The 18,968-nt window shown below is 49.8% G+C and overlaps 1 protein-coding gene across 1 annotated transcript; it reads left to right on the top strand.

Annotated features, from left to right (window-relative positions):
• Positions 1-265: 265 nt before the first annotated feature.
• On the top strand, positions 266-13,547 carry LOC116409449 (protein TsetseEP-like). Its single transcript, XM_031898107.1, has 6 exons — positions 266-424; positions 3,504-3,563; positions 9,008-9,055; positions 9,725-9,928; positions 11,141-11,209; positions 13,539-13,547. Exons 1-6 carry the CDS (start codon positions 266-268, stop codon positions 13,545-13,547), a joined length of 549 nt encoding a protein of 182 aa, XP_031753967.1.
• Positions 13,548-18,968: the final 5,421 nt, after the last annotated feature.

Below are 18,968 nucleotides of genomic sequence, written 5' to 3'. Positions count from 1 at the left end.
ATCTTGCTTTACTATACACACAGTTCAACACTTCCATATATCAGCAGACGATTGAACTTCATACTTAGTCTTTTATCAACCTCATCTACTGCGTGCCTATATATATATCTGTATGTGTGCCTGCCATATGTATGCCACAGTTACTGCCCCATTCCCTGACACCAGCTTAATATAAAGTCCCCTTCCTGTAACACCATCTTGCCTTACTATACACACTGCCCCACAGACCCCCATTCCCCATACAGACAGTCAATCCGGCACCACCATGTCCACTTACCTTGATATGTGCCCACTGTGTAACTGCCAGCAGCACTGCCTCTATTCCTGCTTCCTGCTCCTTGCTCCGCCCCTTAGCCTGCAGTCCCGCCCACAATTCCTCTTAAAGGCACAGCTCATTGCTTCAAACCAGCATTTTCCTCTCACAGTTTGTGTATTTTGGCAAACGTAGGATTTGGCTATACGCATGGGATATATACAGGCCCAGACTCACAGTGGGATTTGGCTATACGCATGGGATATATACAGGCCCAGACTCACAGTGGGATTTGGCTATACGCATGGGATATATACAGGCCCAGACTCACAGTGGGATTTGGCTATACGCATGGGATATATACAGGCCCAGACTCACAGTGGGATTTGGCTATACGCATGGGATATATACAGGCCCAGACTCACAGTGGGATTTGGCTATACGCATGGGATATATACAGGCCCAGACTCACAGTGGGATTTGGCTATACGCATGGGATATATACAGGCCCAGACTGGCAATCTGTGACTCTATGCCGGTCACTATGGGGCTGGTCGGAGCTGATTTGGGTGTAACTCCAGACTTTGTTATATATATAAAAATGCCCTCCCTTTCCCTAACTCACAGGCAGGGCCAGAACTAGGGGTGGGTAGAAGAGGCAGCTTCCTAAGGCACAATGATTGGGGGGTGCCAGGCAGGCTCTCCTACCTACCCCTAGCCACGATCCCTTCTCTTGCCCCCACCGGTTGTCATTATGCAGTGGGGGAAATGACCCCCACCCCCCGCGCTCCCTGCTTCCCTGCACTTGAGGGGGGGAAAGGTGCAGGGGCGTGGTGGCTGAGGGCTGAGGGTTGCTTAGGGCACCCAGTCGGCTTGGCCCCCCTGCTTATGGGTGCATGAGTGGATGTGCTCCGACCATGTAAGGTGTGGAGGTCAGGTCCAGGGGCGGGCCAAGCCAACGGGACGCCATAGGAAACCTGGTCGGCTACCTCGCCCCTGCAGCTTCCTCCCCCCCCTCGCTTTGGCACATATGGGGGGGGGGGGGCAAAGGAGCACAGACTAGGGGTAGGCCGCCCAATCGTTGCACCCCAGCTGCCCCTTCTGCCTTCCCCTAGTTCCAGCCCTGGTCAGGTCTCAGTATCAGACATATCAGGAATCACCATAAGGGTAATAACCCATGGAGGGGTTCAGTCAACTGCGATAGATCTCCGCTATTACGGGGGGACAAACCGCTCCAAAATGGCTTTCCACCCACAACAGTAGGAGGCGCCGGTGGAAAGCCCTTTGCGTTGCTTCGGTCGCACAAAGTTTCCTCAGAAACTTCAGAAAACAAAGTGGTGGGAAGGGCACCCACTGGTGACTTCTGTTGTGGCAGGTGGAAAGCCATTTCAGAGAGGTTAGTTGGCAGAGATCTATCTCCGTGGGTTCTATCACCTTGTCACCCACAGATAGAGTTGCCACCTTCCTATATTGGTACAGGAGGGGGGGGGGGTGTCGGTTATCTGAGGGCACTTGCTTAGGGTGACAGCTTAAGGGGCCCTTTGGTGCCTGTGCTATTTGGCACCTACTGAATATGAGGTGCCAGTTCTAGGAAGTAGAGTTGGAAGGTAAGGGTTAATGCAGTTTTCCCGCTCTTGCCTAATCTGCCCAGTAACCAGCTGTCAGCAACTGCATTGCGATTGGCCGGTTTCTTCCGCCGCTGGCAGGTCTGGGGAAAACCTGGCAACAAATGAGTCACAGATGTGTGCGGCATCAGTTCCGTTATGTTCTAGCACCCAAACCCCCCCCCCCCCTGCTGCCAAAATGTTTCTATAGAAAAGCCTTGTGTGCGCTAATGGGGGGTTGGAAACAGTTTTTAGGGGGCCCCAAAGGCACCAAATACAGTTGGTCAAGGCCAGACACCCCCCTTTACAATAGGATATTCCGCCAGGACCAATCAATATCTAAAACAGTTGTTGTGGCCCAATACAGAGGCCTGTGGGCTGCAGCTCCATATGGAACTGAGTATCTCCCATGGGTGGGCACCCGCCTGCTGGGACAAAAAGGGTGAAACTGATTCCCCATCACACAATACCTGCCCTCATACACTCCCTTCCCAGGTCAGTGGCATTTACAGATCAATAACAATTCACATTCAACTGATAAACCACAATCACGGCTGCGGCTAATTGGGCATTTGTCCCACAGGGCACTCATTGCTATCCCGAGGCTACAGCCCCGGCACCCTCAGGGGCCACCAAGTCTGTACTTGAGTCTGTACCTGAGTCTGTACTTGAGTCTATACTTGAGTCTGTACCTGAGCCTGTACTTGAGTATGCACTTGAGTCTGTGCTCGAGTCTGTACTTGAGCCTGTACCTGAGTCTGTACCTGAGTCTGTACTTGAGTCTGTACTTGAGCCTGTACCTGAGTCTGTACTTGAGTATGCGCTTGAGTCTGTACCTGAGTCTGTACTTGAGCCTGTACCTGAGTCTGTACTTGAGTCTGTACCTGAGCCTGTACCTGAGTCTGTACTTGAGTATGTGCTTGAGTCTGTACCTGAGTCTGTACTTGAGCCTGTACCTGAGTCTGTACTTGAGTCTGTACCTGAGCCTGTACCTGAGTCTGTACCTGAGTCTGTACTTGAGCCTGTACTTGAGCCTGTACCTGAGCCTGTACATGAGTCTGTACTTGAGTCTGTACCTGAGCCTGTACCTGAGTCTGTACTTGAGCCTGTACCTGAGTCTGTACCTGAGTCTGTACTTGAGTCTGTACTTGAGCCTGTACCTGAGTCTGTACTTGAGCCTGTACCTGAGTCTGTACCTGAGTCTGTACCTGAGCCTGTACCTGAGCCCTGTACTTGAGCCTGTACCTGAGTCTGTACCTGAGTCTGTACTTGAGTCTGTACTTGAGCCTGTACCTGAGTCTGTACCTGAGTCTGTACTTGAGTCTGTACTTGAGCCTGTACCTGAGTCTGTACTTGAGTCTGTACTTGAGCCTGTACCTGAGTCTGTACCTGAGTCTGTACTTGAGCCTGTACCTGAGTCTGTACCTGAGTCTGTACTTGAGTCTGTACTTGAGCCTGTACCTGAGTCTGTACTTGAGCCTGTACCTGAGTCTGTACCTGAGTCTGTACCTGAGCCTGTACCTGAGTCTGTACTTGAGCCTGTACCTGAGTCTGTACTTGAGCCTGTACCTGAGTCTGTACTTGAGCCTGTACCTGAGTCTGTACTTGAGCCTGTACCTGAGTCTGTACCTGAGTCTGTACCTGAGCCTGTACCTGAGTCTATACTTGAGCCTGTACCTGAGTCTGTACTTGAGTCTGTACCTGAGCCTGTACCTGAGTCTGTACCTGAGTCTGTACTTGAGCCTGTACCTGAGTCTGTACTTGAGTCTGTACTTGAGCCTGTACCTGAGTCTGTACTTGAGCCTGTACCTGAGTCTGTACCTGAGTCTGTACTTGAGCCTGTACCTGAGTCTGTACCTGAGTCTATACTTGAGCCTGTACCTGAGTCTGTACTTGAGCCTGTACCTGAGTCTGTACCTGAGTCTGTACTTGAGCCTGTACCTGAGCCTGTACCTGAGTCTATACTTGAGCCTGTACCTGAGTCTGTACTTGAGTCTGTACTGAGCCTGTACCTGACCTGTACCTGAGTCTGTACTTGAGCCTGTACCTGAGTCTGTACTTGAGTCTGTACTTGAGCCTGTACCTGAGTCTGTACTTGAGTCTGTACTTGAGCCTGTACCTGAGTCTATACTTGAGCCTGTACCTGAGTCTGTACTTGAGCCTGTACCTGAGTCTGTACCTGAGCCTGTACCTGAGTCTGTACTTGAGCCTGTACCTGAGCCTGTACCTGAGTCTGTACTTGAGCCTGTACCTGAGTCTATACTTGAGCCTGTACCTGAGTCTGTACTTGAGCCTGTACCTGAGTCTGTACTTGAGCCTGTACTTGAGTCTGTACCTGAGTCTGTACTTGAGCCTGTACCTGAGTCTGTACCTGAGTCTGTACCTGAGTCTGTACTTGAGCCTGTACCTGAGTCTGTACTTGAGCCTGTACTTGAGCCTGTACCTGAGTCTGTACTTGAGCCTGTACCTGAGTCTGTACCTGAGTCTGTACCTGAGCCTGTACCTGAGTCTGTACTTGAGCCTGTACTTGAGCCTGTACCTGAGTCTGTACCTGAGCCTGTACCTGAGTCTGTACTTGAGCCTGTACCTGAGTCTGTACTTGAGCCTGTACTGAGTCTATACTTGAGCCTGTACCTGAGTCTGTACTTGAGCCTGTACCTGAGTCTGTACTTGAGCCTGTACTTGAGCCTGTACCTGAGTCTGTACTTGAGCCTGTACCTGAGTCTGTACCTGAGTCTGTACCTGAGCCTGTACCTGAGTCTGTACTTGAGTCTGTACTTGAGCCTGTACCTGAGTCTGTACTTGAGCCTGTACCTGAGTCTGTACTTGAGCCTGTACCTGAGTCTGTACTTGAGTCTGTACTTGAGTCTGTACCTGAGTCTGTACCTGAGTCTGTACCTGAGTCTGTACCTGAGTCTGTACTTGAGCCTGTACCTGAGTCTGTACCTGAGTCTGTACTTGAGTCTGTACCTGAGTCTGTACTTGAGTCTGTACCTGAGTCTGTACCTGAGTCTGTACTTGAGTCTGTACCTGAGTCTGTACTTGAGTCTGTACCTGAGTCTGTACTTGAGCCTGTACCTGAGTCTGTACCTGAGTCTGTACTTGAGCCTGTACCTGAGTCTGTACTTGAGCCTGTACCTGAGTCTGTACCTGAGTCTGTACCTGAGTCTGTACCTGAGTCTGTACCTGAGCCTGTACCTGAGTCTGTACTTGAGCCTGTACCTGAGTCTGTACCTGAGTCTGTACCTGAGCCTGTACCTGAGTCTATACTGAAGTCTGTACTTGAGCCTGTACCTGAGTCTGTACCTGAGCCTGTACTTGAGTCTGTACTTGAGCCTGTACCTGAGTCTGTACCTGAGTCTGTACCTGAGTCTGTACTTGAGCCTGTACCTGAGTCTGTACTTGAGCCTGTACTTGAGCCTGTACCTGAGTCTGTACCTGAGCCTGTACCTGAGTCTGTACTTGAGCCTGTACCTGAGTCTGTACCTGAGTCTGTACCTGAGTCTGTACTTGAGTCTGTACCTGAGTCTGTACTTGAGTCTGTACCTGAGTCTGTACTTGAGTCTGTACTTGAGCCTGTACCTGAGTCTGTACCTGAGTCTGTACCTGAGCCTGTACCTGAGTCTGTACTTGAGCCTGTACCTGAGTCTGTACCTGAGTCTGTACTTGAGTCTGTACCTGAGTCTGTACTTGAGCCTGTACCTGAGCCTGTACTTGAGTCTGTACTTGAGCCTGTACCTGAGTCTGTACCTGAGCCTGTACCTGAGTCTGTACTTGAGCCTGTACCTGAGTCTGTACTTGAGCCTGTACCTGAGTCTGTACTTGAGTCTGTACCTGAGTCTGTACTTGAGCCTGTACCTGAGTCTGTACCTGAGCCTGTACCTGAGTCTGTACCTGAGCCTGTACCTGAGTCTATACTTGAGCCTGTACCTGAGTCTGTACTTGAGCCTGTACCTGAGTCTGTACCTGAGTCTGTACCTGAGTCTGTACTTGAGTCTGTACCTGAGTCTGTACCTGAGTCTGTACTTGAGTCTGTACCTGAGTCTGTACTTGAGTCTGTACTGAGTCTGTACTTGAGCCTGTACCTGAGTCTGTACTTGAGCCTGTACCTGAGTCTGTACTGAGTCTGTACTTGAGCCTGTACCTGAGTCTGTACCTGAGCCTGTACCTGAGTCTATACTTGAGCCTGTACCTGAGTCTGTACTTGAGCTGTACCTGAGTCTGTACCTGAGTCTGTACCTGAGCCTGTACCTGAGTCTATACTTGAGCCTGTACCTGAGTCTGTACTTGAGCCTGTACTTGAGCCTGTACCTGAGTCTGTACTTGAGCCTGTACTTGAGCCTGTACCTGAGTCTGTACTTGAGCCTGTACCTGAGTCTGTACCTGAGTCTGTACCTGAGCCTGTACCTGAGTCTATACTTGAGCCTGTACCTGAGTCTGTACTTGAGCCTGTACTTGAGCCTGTACCTGAGTCTGTACTTGAGCCTGTACTTGAGCCTGTACCTGAGTCTGTACTTGAGCCTGTACCTGAGTCTGTACCTGAGTCTGTACCTGAGCCTGTACCTGAGTCTGTACTTGAGCCTGTACTTGAGCCTGTACCTGAGTCTGTACCTGAGCCTGTACCTGAGTCTGTACTTGAGCCTGTACCTGAGTCTGTACTTGAGCCTGTACCTGAGTCTGTACTTGAGTCTGTACCTGAGTCTGTACTTGAGTCTGTACCTGAGTCTGTACTTGAGTCTGTACTTGAGTCTGTACTTGAGTCTGTACCTGAGTCTGTACCTGAGTCTGTACTTGAGTCTGTACCTGAGTCTGTACTTGAGTCTGTACCTGAGTCTGTACCTGAGTCTGTACTTGAGTCTGTACCTGAGTCTGTACTTGAGTCTGTACTTGAGCCTGTACCTGAGTCTGTACCTGAGTCTGTACTTGAGCCTGTACCTGAGTCTGTACTTGAGCCTGTACCTGAGTCTGTACCTGAGTCTGTACCTGAGTCTGTACCTGAGCCTGTACCTGAGTCTGTACTTGAGCCTGTACCTGAGTCTGTACCTGAGTCTGTACCTGAGCCTGTACCTGAGTCTATACCTGAGTCTGTACTTGAGCCTGTACCTGAGTCTGTACCTGAGCCTGTACTTGAGTCTGTACTTGAGCCTGTACCTGAGTCTGTACGCGTGAGTCTGTACCTGAGTCTGTACTTGAGCACTGTACCTGAGTCTGTACTTGAGCCTGTACTTGAGCCTGTACCTGAGTCTGTACCTGAGGCCTGTACCTGAGTCTGTACTTGAGCCTGTACCTGAGTCTGTACCTGAGTCTGTACCTGAGTCTGTACTTGAGTCTGTACCTGAGTCTGTACTTGAGTCTGTACCTGAGTCTGTACTTGAGTCTGTACTTGAGCCTGTACCTGAGTCTGTACCTGAGTCTGTACTTGAGTCTGTACCTGAGTCTGTACTTGAGCCTGTACTGAGCCTGTACCTGAGTCTGTACTTGAGCCTGTACCTGAGCCTGTACCTGAGTCTGTACTTGAGCCTGTACCTGAGCCTGTACCTGAGTCTGTACTTGAGCCTGTACCTGAGTCTGTACCTGAGTCTGTACTTGAGTCTGTACCTGAGTCTGTACTTGAGCCTGTACCTGAGCCTGTACTTGAGTCTGTACTTGAGCCTGTACCTGAGTCTGTACCTGAGCCTGTACCTGAGTCTGTACTTGAGCCTGTACCTGAGTCTGTACTTGAGCCTGTACCTGAGTCTGTACTTGAGTCTGTACCTGAGTCTGTACTTGAGTCTGTACCTGAGTCTGTACTTGAGTCTGTACCTGAGTCTGTACTTGAGCCTGTACCTGAGTCTGTACCTGAGCCTGTACCTGAGTCTGTACCTGAGCCTGTACCTGAGTCTATACTTGAGCCTGTACCTGAGTCTGTACTTGAGCCTGTACCTGAGTCTGTACCTGAGTCTGTACCTGAGTCTGTACTTGAGTCTGTACCTGAGTCTGTACCTGAGTCTGTACTTGAGTCTGTACCTGAGTCTGTACTTGAGTCTGTACCTGAGTCTGTACTTGAGCCTGTACCTGAGTCTGTACTTGAGCCTGTACCTGAGTCTGTACCTGAGTCTGTACTTGAGCCTGTACCTGAGTCTGTACTTGAGTCTGTACCTGAGTCTGTACTTGAGTCTGTACCTGAGTCTGTACCTGAGTCTGTACTTGAGTCTGTACCTGAGTCTGTACTTGAGTCTGTACCTGAGTCTGTACTTGAGCCTGTACCTGAGTCTGTACTTGAGCCTGTACCTGAGTCTGTACCTGAGTCTGTACTTGAGCCTGTACCTGAGTCTGTACCTGAGTCTGTACTTGAGCCTGTACCTGAGTCTGTACCTGAGTCTGTACTTGAGCCTGTACCTGAGTCTGTACCTGAGTCTGTACTTGAGCCTGTACCTGAGTCTGTACCTGAGTCTGTACCTGAGCCTGTACCTGAGTCTGTACTTGAGCCTGTACCTGAGTCTGTACCTGAGTCTGTACTTGAGCCTGTACCTGAGTCTGTACTTGAGTCTGTACCTGAGTCTGTACTTGAGCCTGTACCTGAGTCTGTACTTGAGCCTGTACCTGAGTCTATACTTGAGCCTGTACTGAGTCTGTACTTGAGTCTGTACCTGAGTCTGTACTTGAGCCTGTACCTGAGTCTGTACTTGAGCCTGTACTTGAGTCTGTACCTGAGTCTGTACCTGAGTCTGTACCTGAGTCTGTACCTGAGTCTGTACCTGAGCCTGTACCTGAGTCTGTACTTGAGCCTGTACTTGAGTCTGTACTTGAGCCTGTACCTGAGTCTGTACCTGAGCCTGTACCTGAGTCTGTACTTGAGCCTGTACCTGAGTCTGTACTTGAGCCTGTACCTGAGTCTGTACTTGAGTCTGTACCCGAGTCTGTACTTGAGTCTGTACCTGAGTCTGTACTTGAGTCTGTACCTGAGTCTGTACTTGAGCCTGTACCTGAGTCTGTACTTGAGTCTGTACCTGAGTCTGTACTTGAGCCTGTACCTGAGCCTGTACCTGAGTCTGTACCTGAGTCTGTACTTGAGCCTGTACCTGAGTCTGTACTTGAGCCTGTACCTGAGTCTGTACCTGAGTCTGTACCTGAGTCTGTACCTGAGTCTGTACCTGAGCCTGTACCTGAGCCTGTACCTGAGTCTGTACTTGAGCCTGTACCTGAGTCTGTACTTGAGCCTGTACCTGAGCCTGTACCTGAGTCTGTACCTGAGCCTGTACCTGAGTCTGTACCTGAGTCTGTACTTGAGCCTGTACCTGAGTCTGTACTTGAGTCTGTACCTGAGTCTGTACCTGAGTCTGTACTTGAGTCTGTACCTGAGTCTGTACTTGAGTCTGTACCTGAGTCTGTACCTGAGTCTGTACCTGAGTCTGTACTTGAGCCTGTACCTGAGTCTGTACTTGAGCCTGTACCTGAGTCTGTACTTGAGTCTGTACCCGAGTCTGTACTTGAGTCTGTACCTGAGTCTGTACTTGAGTCTGTACCTGAGTCTGTACTTGAGCCTGTACCTGAGTCTGTACTTGAGTCTGTACCTGAGTCTGTACTTGAGCCTGTACTCTGAGCCTGTACTGAGTCTGTACCTGTCTGTCTATGACCCTGTACCTGGTCTGTATACTGAAGTCTGTACTTGAGCCTGTACCTGAGTCTGTACTTGAGCCTGTACCTGAGTCTGTACCTGAGGTCTGACTTAGCTGTACCTGAGTCTGTACTTGAGCCTGTACCTGAGTCTGTACCTGAGTCTGTACCTGAGTCTGTACCTGAGTCTGTACTTGAGCCTGTACCTGAGTCTGTACTTGAGCCTGTACCTGAGTCTGTACCTGAGTCTGTACCTGAGTCTGTACCTGAGTCTGTACCTGAGCCTGTACCTGAGTCTGTACTTGAGCCTGTACCTGAGTCTGTACCTGAGTCTGTACCTGAGTCTGTACCTGAGTCTGTACTTGAGCCTGTACCTGAGTCTGTACCTGAGTCTGTACCTGAGTCTGTACCTGAGCCTGTACTTGAGCCTGTACCTGAGTCTGTACCTGAGCCTGTACCTGAGCCTGTACCTGAGTCTGTACTTGAGCCTGTACCTGAGTCTGTACTTGAGCCTGTACCTGAGCCTGTACCTGAGTCTGTACTTGAGCCTGTACCTGAGTCTGTACCTGAGTCTGTACTTGAGCCTGTACCTGAGTCTGTACTTGAGTCTGTACCTGAGTCTGTACCTGAGTCTGTACTTGAGTCTGTACCTGAGTCTGTACCTGAGTCTGTACCTGAGTCTGTACTTGAGTCTGTACCTGAGTCTGTACCTGAGTCTGTACCTGAGTCTGTACCTGAGTCTGTACCGCTGAGTCTGTACTTGAGTCTGTACCTGAGTCTGTACCTGAGTCTGTACTTGAGTCTGTACCTGAGTCTGTACCTGAGTCTGTACTTGAGTCTGTACCTGAGTCTGTACCTGAGTCTGTACTTGAGTCTGTACCTGAGTCTGTACCTGAGTCTGTACCTGAGCCTGTACCTGAGTCTGTACTTGAGCCTGTACCTGAGTCTGTACTTGAGCCTGTACCTGAGTCTGTACTTGAGTCTGTACCTGAGTCTGTACCTGAGTCTGTACTTGAGTCTGTACCTGAGTCTGTACCTGAGTCTGTACTTGAGCCTGTACCCTGAGTGTCTGTTACTTGAGCCTGTACCTGAGTCTTGTACCTGAGTCTGTACTTGAGCCTGTACCTGAGTCTGTACTTGAGCCTGTACCTGAGTCTGTACCTGAGTCTGTACTGAGCCTGTACCTGAGTCTGTACTTGAGTCTGTACCTGAGTCTGTACTTGAGTCTGTACCTGAGCCTGTACCTGAGTCTGTACTTGAGCCTGTACCTGAGTCTGTACTTGAGCCTGTACCTGAGTCTGTACTTGAGTCTGTACCTGAGTCTGTACCTGAGTCTGTACTTGAGTCTGTACCTGAGTCTGTACCTGAGTCTGTACTTGAGCCTGTACCTGAGTCTGTACTTGAGCCTGTACCTGAGTCTGTACTTGAGTCTGTACCTGAGTCTGTACCTGAGTCTGTACCTGAGTCTGTACTTGAGCCTGTACCTGAGTCTGTACTTGAGCCTGTACCTGAGTCTGTACTTGAGCCTGTACCTGAGTCTGTACCTGAGTCTGTACTTGAGCCTGTACCTGAGTCTGTACTTGAGCCTGTACCTGAGTCTGTACCTGAGTCTGTACCTGAGTCTGTACCTGAGTCTGTACTTGAGCCTGTACCTGAGTCTGTACTTGAGTCTGTACTTGAGCCTGTACCTGAGTCTGTACTTGAGCCTGTACCTGAGTCTGTACCTGAGTCTGTACCTGAGCCTGTACCTGAGTCTGTACCTGAGTCTGTACTTGAGCCTGTACCTGAGTCTGTACTTGAGCCTGTACTTGAGTCTGTACTTGAGCCTGTACCTGAGTCTGTACCTGAGCCTGTACCTGAGTCTGTACTTGAGCCTGTACCTGAGTCTGTACTTGAGCCTGTACCTGAGCCTGTACTTGAGCCTGTACCTGAGTCTGTACCTGAGTCTGTACTTGAGTCTGTACCTGAGTCTGTACCTGAGTCTGTACTTGAGTCTGTACCTGAGTCTGTACCTGAGTCTGTACTTGAGTCTACTGAGTCTGTACTTGAGTCTGTACCTGAGTCTGTACTTCTGCAGTCTGTACCTAGTCTGTATTAGCCTGTACCTGAGTCTGTACCTGAGTCTGTACTTGAGCCTGTACCTGAGTCTGTACTTGAGTCTGTACCTGAGTCTGTACTTGAGTCTGTACCTGAGTCTGTACCTGAGTCTGTACTTGAGTCTGTACCTGAGTCTGTACTTGAGCCTGTACCTGAGTCTGTACTTGAGCCTGTACCTGAGTCTGTACCTGAGTCTGTACTTGAGCCTGTACCTGAGTCTGTACTTGAGCCTGTACCTGAGTCTGTACTTGAGCCTGTACCTGAGTCTGTACTTGAGCCTGTACCTGAGTCTGTACTTGAGTCTGTACCTGAGTCTGTACCTGAGTCTGTACCTGAGCCTGTACTTGAGTCTGTACCTGAGTCTGTACTTGAGTCTGTACCTGAGCCTGTACCTGAGTCTGTACTTGAGCCTGTACCTGAGTCTGTACTTGAGCCTGTACCTGAGTCTGTACCTGAGTCTGTACTTGAGTCTGTACCTGAGTCTGTACCTGAGTCTGTACTTGAGTCTGTACCTGAGTCTATACTTGAGTCTATACTTGAGTCTATACTTGCCTACATCTGAGAGGCAGATCAGAAATAATATTGTTCCCTCTGAATATTCCATTACAGAGAGTATGGGCAGAGAGAGAGACAGACAGATGTAAAATGGATAGACAGACAGACAGACAGACAGATATAGGGATGGAGGGGTTAATCCACAGAAGCAATTGCAGTTCTACATACGTGCTCAGACACATGGCACCACGTGAGTTAATTGCCCCAGTACTTCCCTGTACTACAGAAAGCGAATCCAGAGTGAGTTTCCCAGAAACCCTCGGCCGCCCGGTGCTGCTCCCAAGGAAATAAACTGAGGATTTGTTTGTCTTGGCGGCGGGGAGTTTCTGCCCAACTTTCTTTTAGGGAGAATGAACTTGTGCCCTCAACTCACCCCAACCCGTGCCCCAACCTGCACCCCAACCCGCCCCCCAACCCACACCTCAACCCGCACCCCAACCCGCCCCCAACCCACACCTCAACCCGCACCCCAACCTGCACCCCAACCCACACCTCAACCCGCCCCCCAACCCGCCCCCCCAACCCACACCTCAACCCGCACCCCAACCTGCACCCCAACCCGCCCCCCAACCCGCACCTCAACCCGCACCCCAACCCGCACCCCAACCCACACCTCAACCCGCCCCCCAACCCGCACCCCAACCCGCCCCCCAACCCGCACCCCAACCTGCACCCCAACCCGCACCCCAACCCGCACCCCAACCAGCCCCCTAACCCGCGCCCCAACCCACACCTCAACCCGCCCCCCAACCCGCGCCCCAACCCGCCCCCCAACCTGCGCCCCAACCCGCCCCCCAACCCGCTCCCCAACTTGCGCCCCAACCTGCCCCCCCAACCCGCGCCCCAACCCGCGCCCCAACCCACGCCCCAACCCACACCTCAACCCGCACCCCAACCCGCGCCCCAACCAGCCCCCCAACCTGCGCCCCAATCTGCACCTCAACCTGTGCCCCAACCCACACCCCAACCCGCGCCCCAACCAGCCCCCCAACCTGCACCCCAACCCGCGCCCCAACCTGCGCCCCAACCCGCGCCCCAACCAGCCCCCCAACCTGCGCCCCAATCCGCACCTCAACCTGCACCCCAACCAGCCCCCCAACCTGCACCCCAACCCGCGCCCCAACCAGCAATATAATATAATACTTCTCCATCTCTCTGCTGCTTTTGACACTGTGGATCCCCCTCTTCTCCCCCAGACTCTCCGCTCTCTCGGCCTCCGTGACACTGCCCTATCCTGGTTTCCATCTTATCTCTCAGATCCTTCAGTGTCTCTTACAATGGGGAATCCCCTTCTCCCTTGCCTCTTTCTGTCGGGGTTCCTCAAGGCTCTGCCCCGGGCCCCTTACTATTTTCTCTCTACAAAAAAATCAGTTCATATGGTTCCCAATACCAGCTCTATGTCTCTGCTGACAATACTCTATCTCTCAACCCAGAGCCCCTAACTGGCGTCTCTTCCTGCCCTCCACTTGGATGTCCCAACGTTCCCTTAAATGAAACCTCTCTAAAACTGAACTGGTTCTCTTTCCCCCATCCAACGCCCATAATGTCTCTGAGGTTTGTATCACAGTTAACAATTCTAGGCTTCCCCTACCATCCAGGATAAAATTCAAACAAATGACTCTCACATACAAAGCAGCCCATAACTCTGCCCCACCCTACATCTCTGAACTCATCTCTAGGTACCATCCAACCCGCTTGTTACCCCCCTACTGACCTAATCCCCAACTCCTCTCTCCTTCCCTCCTCCCCAACTCCTCTCTCCTTCCCTCCTCCTCAACTCCTCTCTCATTCCCTCCTCCCCAACTCCTTTCTCATTCCCTCCTCCTCAACTCCTCTCTCATTCCCTCCTCCTCAACTCCTCTCTCATTCCCTCCTCCTCAACTCCTTTCTCATTCCCTCCTCCCCAACTCCTCTCTCATTGCCTCCTCCCCAACTCCTCTCTCATTCCCTCCTCCTCAACTCCTCTCTCATTCCCTCCTCCTCAACTCCTCTCTCATTCCCTCCTCCTCAACTCCTCTCTCATTCCCTCCTCCTCAACTCCTCTCTCATTGCCTCCTCCCCAACTCCTCTCTCATTCCCTCCTCCTCAACTCCTCTCTCATTCCCTCCTCCTCAACTCCTCTCTCATTCCCTCCTCCTCAACTCCTCTCTCATTCCCTCCTCCCCAACTCCTCTCTCCTTCCCTCCTCCTCAACTCCTCTCTCATTCCCTCCTCCCCAACTCCTCTCTCATTCCCTCCTCCTCAACTCCTCGCTCATTCCCTCCTCCCCAACTCCTCTCTCATTCCCTCCTCCTCAACTCCTCTCTCATTCCCTCCTCCCCAACTCCTCTCTCATTCCCTCCTCCCCAACTCCTCTCTCATTCCCTCCTCCCCAACGCCTCTCTCATTCCCTCCTCCCCAACGCCTCTCTCATTCCCTCCTCCCCAACTCCTCTCATCCCTCCTCCCAACTCCTCTCTCATTCCTCCTCCCCAACTCCTCTCTCATTCCCTCCTCCCCAACTCCTCTCTCATTCCCTCCTCCCCAACTCCTCTCTCATTCCCTCCTCCCCAACTCCTCTCTCATTCCCTCCTCCCCAACTCCTCTCTCATTCCCTCCTCCCCAACTCCTCTCTCATTCCCTCCTCCCCAACTCCTCTCTCATTCCCTCCTCCCCAACTCCTCTCTCATTCCCTCCTCCCCAACTCCTCTCTCCCTCCTCCCAACTCCTCTCTCATTCCCTCCTCCCCAACTCCTCTCTCATTCCCCCCTCACCCACTAGCATTCAAGCCTTTGCAAGGGCTGCCCCCCTTCTCTGGGATTCGCTCCCACAAACTATCAGACTTTCTCCCAATCTCTCTGCCTTCAAGAGATCTCAGAAAACACATTTATTTATAGAAGCTTCCCCTAACCTCAATAGGCTGCTAAACGCTATACCCGTAAGGCCCCCATACACCTTCAGATCCACTCGTTTGGCAAGGTCACCAAGCGAGCGAATCTTCTCCCGATATCCCCACCTACGGGTGGGCGATATTGGGCGACTCCAGGCTAAATCAGTCGTTTGGCCCTGGGGCCAAACGATCAGATTATAACGATGGGTATAGGGCAGTCGGTTTGGGGACTGCATCAACGAGCCGATACGGTCCCCGATCCAACTAAATTTTTTAACCTGCCCGATTTCAGGCCAGATATCGGTCGGGCAGGCCCCACGTTAGTGCCCATACACGGGCCGATAAGCTGCTGAGTCGGTTTAAGGGACCCATATCAGCAGCTACAATCGGCCCGTGTATGTAATTCTGATCTTGCCCATCCCCACACCTTGTGTCTCAACCCCCTATCCTTATAGATTGTAAGCTCTTTTAGGCAGGGCCCTCTTCCCCCTTTCTATTGGTTGCTTTGTATGTAATTATATATATCCAATGTATACACCCACCTATAATACAGTGCTGCAGAATACAGTCTGGCGCTTTATAAATACATGTCAATAATAATAATAATAATTCTCATTGGGGGATTTTTTTGCAATTTAAAGCAGTCACTGGCTGTGGGGATTTGGGGAAACGTTATCCATAAGTTTTATTGGGCAATATTGCTTTAAGAATCCAACCCTGATGTTGCTGGACTACAGCTCCCAGCATGCCTCACTCTTCATTATATATTACATTATTCTGGGGTTTGTAGTCCGGCAACAGCTGAGTAACGTTTGGAGCAGGGTGGTTCAGCAGGGTTACATACTCTTTAACTTTCAAAGCCCTCCATTCCTCTGCATCTCACTCCATCTCTTCTCGTGTCTCCGTACGCTCCTCTCACGGAAACCACTCGCTTGCACCTCCCATTAGTACTGCTGTTTCCCACCTTAGGGTGAAGACACACAGAGCTACTAGTAGCAGCTACAAAAATAGACAATTCTGATCATTTACTAATAACTGTTTCTATCTGTAGCCGTGACAAGTAGCTGCTACTAGTAGCTCCGTGTGTCTTCACCCTTAACCCTTTCTGCCCTGCTGCCCCTCACATTGGGAATGCCCTCCCTGATTTACTTCAGAGAGAATCCTCCCTCAGTCTTTTCAGAACTAAATTCAAAGACTCCCTATTGGAGCACTCAAACTCACACTCACACTCACACAGCCCCCAATCTGGGAACTGCCACTTATACTGCAGTCTCACCCACGGTAACCAACAGCCCATATACCCTCCCATTTAGATTGCAAGCTCTATGGGACAGGGACCTCCATCCTCGTCTGTTTGATTCCTAACTTATTGCAACTGTACCTTATATTTATGGTTATACTTTGTATTTATGTTACTGAAATAACCCCGTTTGTTGTATTCATTATTGTTCTACTGTACAAGTAGTGATTTATAAATAATGATATATATATATATATATATGTTTAATAAACTGTAAGCTCTTTTGGGCAGGGCCCTCTTCCCCTCTTGTATTGCTTTGTATGTAATTCTGAATGTATAAACCCTCTTATTGTACAGCGCTGGGGAATATGTTGGCGCTTTATAAATCCATATCAATAATAGTGTTTTGTTTTTTTTGTGTGTGTGTGTATATATATATATAGGAACATACCATCCCACAAGACTTCTTCATTTCTTGATGTAACCACATAGCTTGCCAATAAGTCACAGAGACACCGCCCTCAGTAAAATATTTGAGACTTCCCCCTGATAATGCCGCTCTGGATTGTATTGTTTGTTGTCTGGGCTTCTCAGATTTGAGTAATTTCTCTGAAATCCTGACGGAAAGCAAATAAACCATCTGGTAAACCTGCAGCATCTCATTACCCAAGTCTTTCCACGAGGGCAGCTTTATACAACTGTCATTCCATGATCTGTACATGTCAAACTGCATGGTGTCGCCTACATGGGCACAGAACCCCTCAGTGACTGCTAATATCCTTATCATTTACAGTAGGGGGTACATTATCCCTTATAATACATGAGTGATACTCAGAGTTCCCTGTATAACTCAGCCTGCAGCCTTGTGCCTTTATATGGGCACAGAACCCCTCAGTGACTTCTAATATCCTTATCATTTACAGTAGGGGGTACATTATCCCTTATAATACATGAGTGATACTCAGAGTTCCCTGTATAACTCAGCCTGCAGCCTTGTGCCTTTATATGGGCACAGAACCCCTCAGTGACTGCTAATATCCTTATCATTTACAGTAGGGGGTACATTATCCCTTATAATACATGAGTGATACTCAGAGTTCCCTGTATAACTCAGCCTGCAGCCTTGTGCCTTTATATGGGGGGCACAGAACCCCTCAGTGACTGCTAATATCCTTATCATTTACAGTAGGGGGTACATTATCCCTTATAATACATGAGTGATACTCAGAGTTCCCTGTATAACTCAGCCTGCAGCCTTGTGCCTTTATATGGGCACAGAACCCCTCAGTGACTTCTAATATCCTTATCATTTACAGTAGGGGGTACATTATCCCTTATAATACATGAGTGATACTCAGAGTTCCCTGTATAACTCAGCCTGCAGCCTTGTGCCTTTATATGGGCACAGAACCCCTCAGTGACTGCTAATATCCTTATCATTTACAGTAGGGGGTACATTATCCCTTATAATACATGAGTGATACTCAGACATGACCCATGATGACTTTATGTACAGGTTATAATTCCCCCCCGTCATGTTTACCAGAAAGTATTGGAAGCGGATACTGGACCTTGGTAGGAATCTTATCAGATTAACAGAGGTTCTGTGTCAGATTTGTAAACAAACTTTCCCATTCTCCTCTGCACAATACAGCGACAAGTATCAGTAACATCCCATAATATAAGGAAGTAACGTCCCTACCTGCATATGAATAAACCAGTCTCTATACAGCTCCTGCCCCGTGTAACACTCCCCTTCATGTTTATAGCACTATGTGTCATTCTCCAACTGACCATATAAAGGCACAAGGCTGCAGGCTGAGTTATACAGGGAACTCTGAGTATCACTCATGTATTATAAGGGATAATGTACCCCCTACTGTAAATGATAAGGATATTAGCAGTCACTGAGGGGTTCTGTGCCCCCCATATAAAGGCACAAGGCTGCAGGCTGAGTTATACAGGGAACTCTGAGTATCACTCATGTATTATAAGGGATAATGTACCCCCTACTGGAAATGATAAGGATATTAGCAGTCACTGAGGGGTTCTGTGCCCCCCATATAAAGGCACAAGGCTGCAGGCTGAGTTATACAGGGAACTCTGAGTATCACTCATGTATTATAAGGGATAATGTACCCCCTACTGTAAATGATAAGGATATTAGCAGTCACTGAGGGGTTCTGTGCCCATATAAAGGCACAAGGCTGCAGGCTGAGTTATACAGGGAACTCTGAGTATCACTCATGTATTATAAGGGATAATGTACCCCCTACTGGAAATGATAAGGATATTAGCAGTCACTGAGGGGTTCTGTGCCCCCCATATAAAGGCACAAGGCTGCAGGCTGAGTTATACAGGGAACTCTGAGTATCACTCATGTATTATAAGGGATAATGTACCCCCTACTGGAAATGATAAGGATATTAGCAGTCACTGAGGGGTTCTGTGCCCCCCATATAAAGGCACAAGGCTGCAGGCTGAGTTATACAGGGAACTCTGAGTATCACTCATGTATTATAAGGGATAATGTACCCCCTACTGTAAATGATAAGGATATTAGCAGTCACTGAGGGGTTCTGTGCCCATATAAAGGCACAAGGCTGCAGGCTGAGTTATACAGGGAACTCTGAGTATCACTCATGTATTATAAGGGATAATGTACCCCCTACTGTAAATGATAAGGATATTAGCAGTCACTGAGGGGTTCTGTGCCCCCCATATAAAGGCACAAGGCTGCAGGCTGAGTTATACA

The sequence above is a fragment of the Xenopus tropicalis genome, chromosome 3 (genome assembly GCF_000004195.4).
Source record: "Xenopus tropicalis strain Nigerian chromosome 3, UCB_Xtro_10.0, whole genome shotgun sequence".
NCBI lineage: Eukaryota > Metazoa > Chordata > Amphibia > Anura > Pipidae > Xenopus > Xenopus tropicalis.
Note: the sequence above shows the minus strand (reverse complement) of the source record. Positions and strands in the feature narration are given on the sequence as shown.

What these genes read in the sequence shown, in the direction of transcription:
- LOC116409449 (XM_031898107.1), top strand. Translation starts at nt 266, where the DNA reads ATGTCCACTTACCTTGATATGTGCCCACTGTGTAACTGCCAGCAGCAC. An exon ending in TACCTGAGTCTGTACTTGAG is followed by an intron (nt 9,056 to 9,724) that starts CCTGTACCTGAG and finishes TCTGTACCTGAG; the next exon opens with TCTGTACCTGAGCCTGTACC. An exon ending in TACCTGAGCCTGTACCTGAG is followed by an intron (nt 9,929 to 11,140) that starts TCTGTACTTGAG and finishes CTTGAGCCTGTA; the next exon opens with CCTGAGTCTGTACTTGAGCC.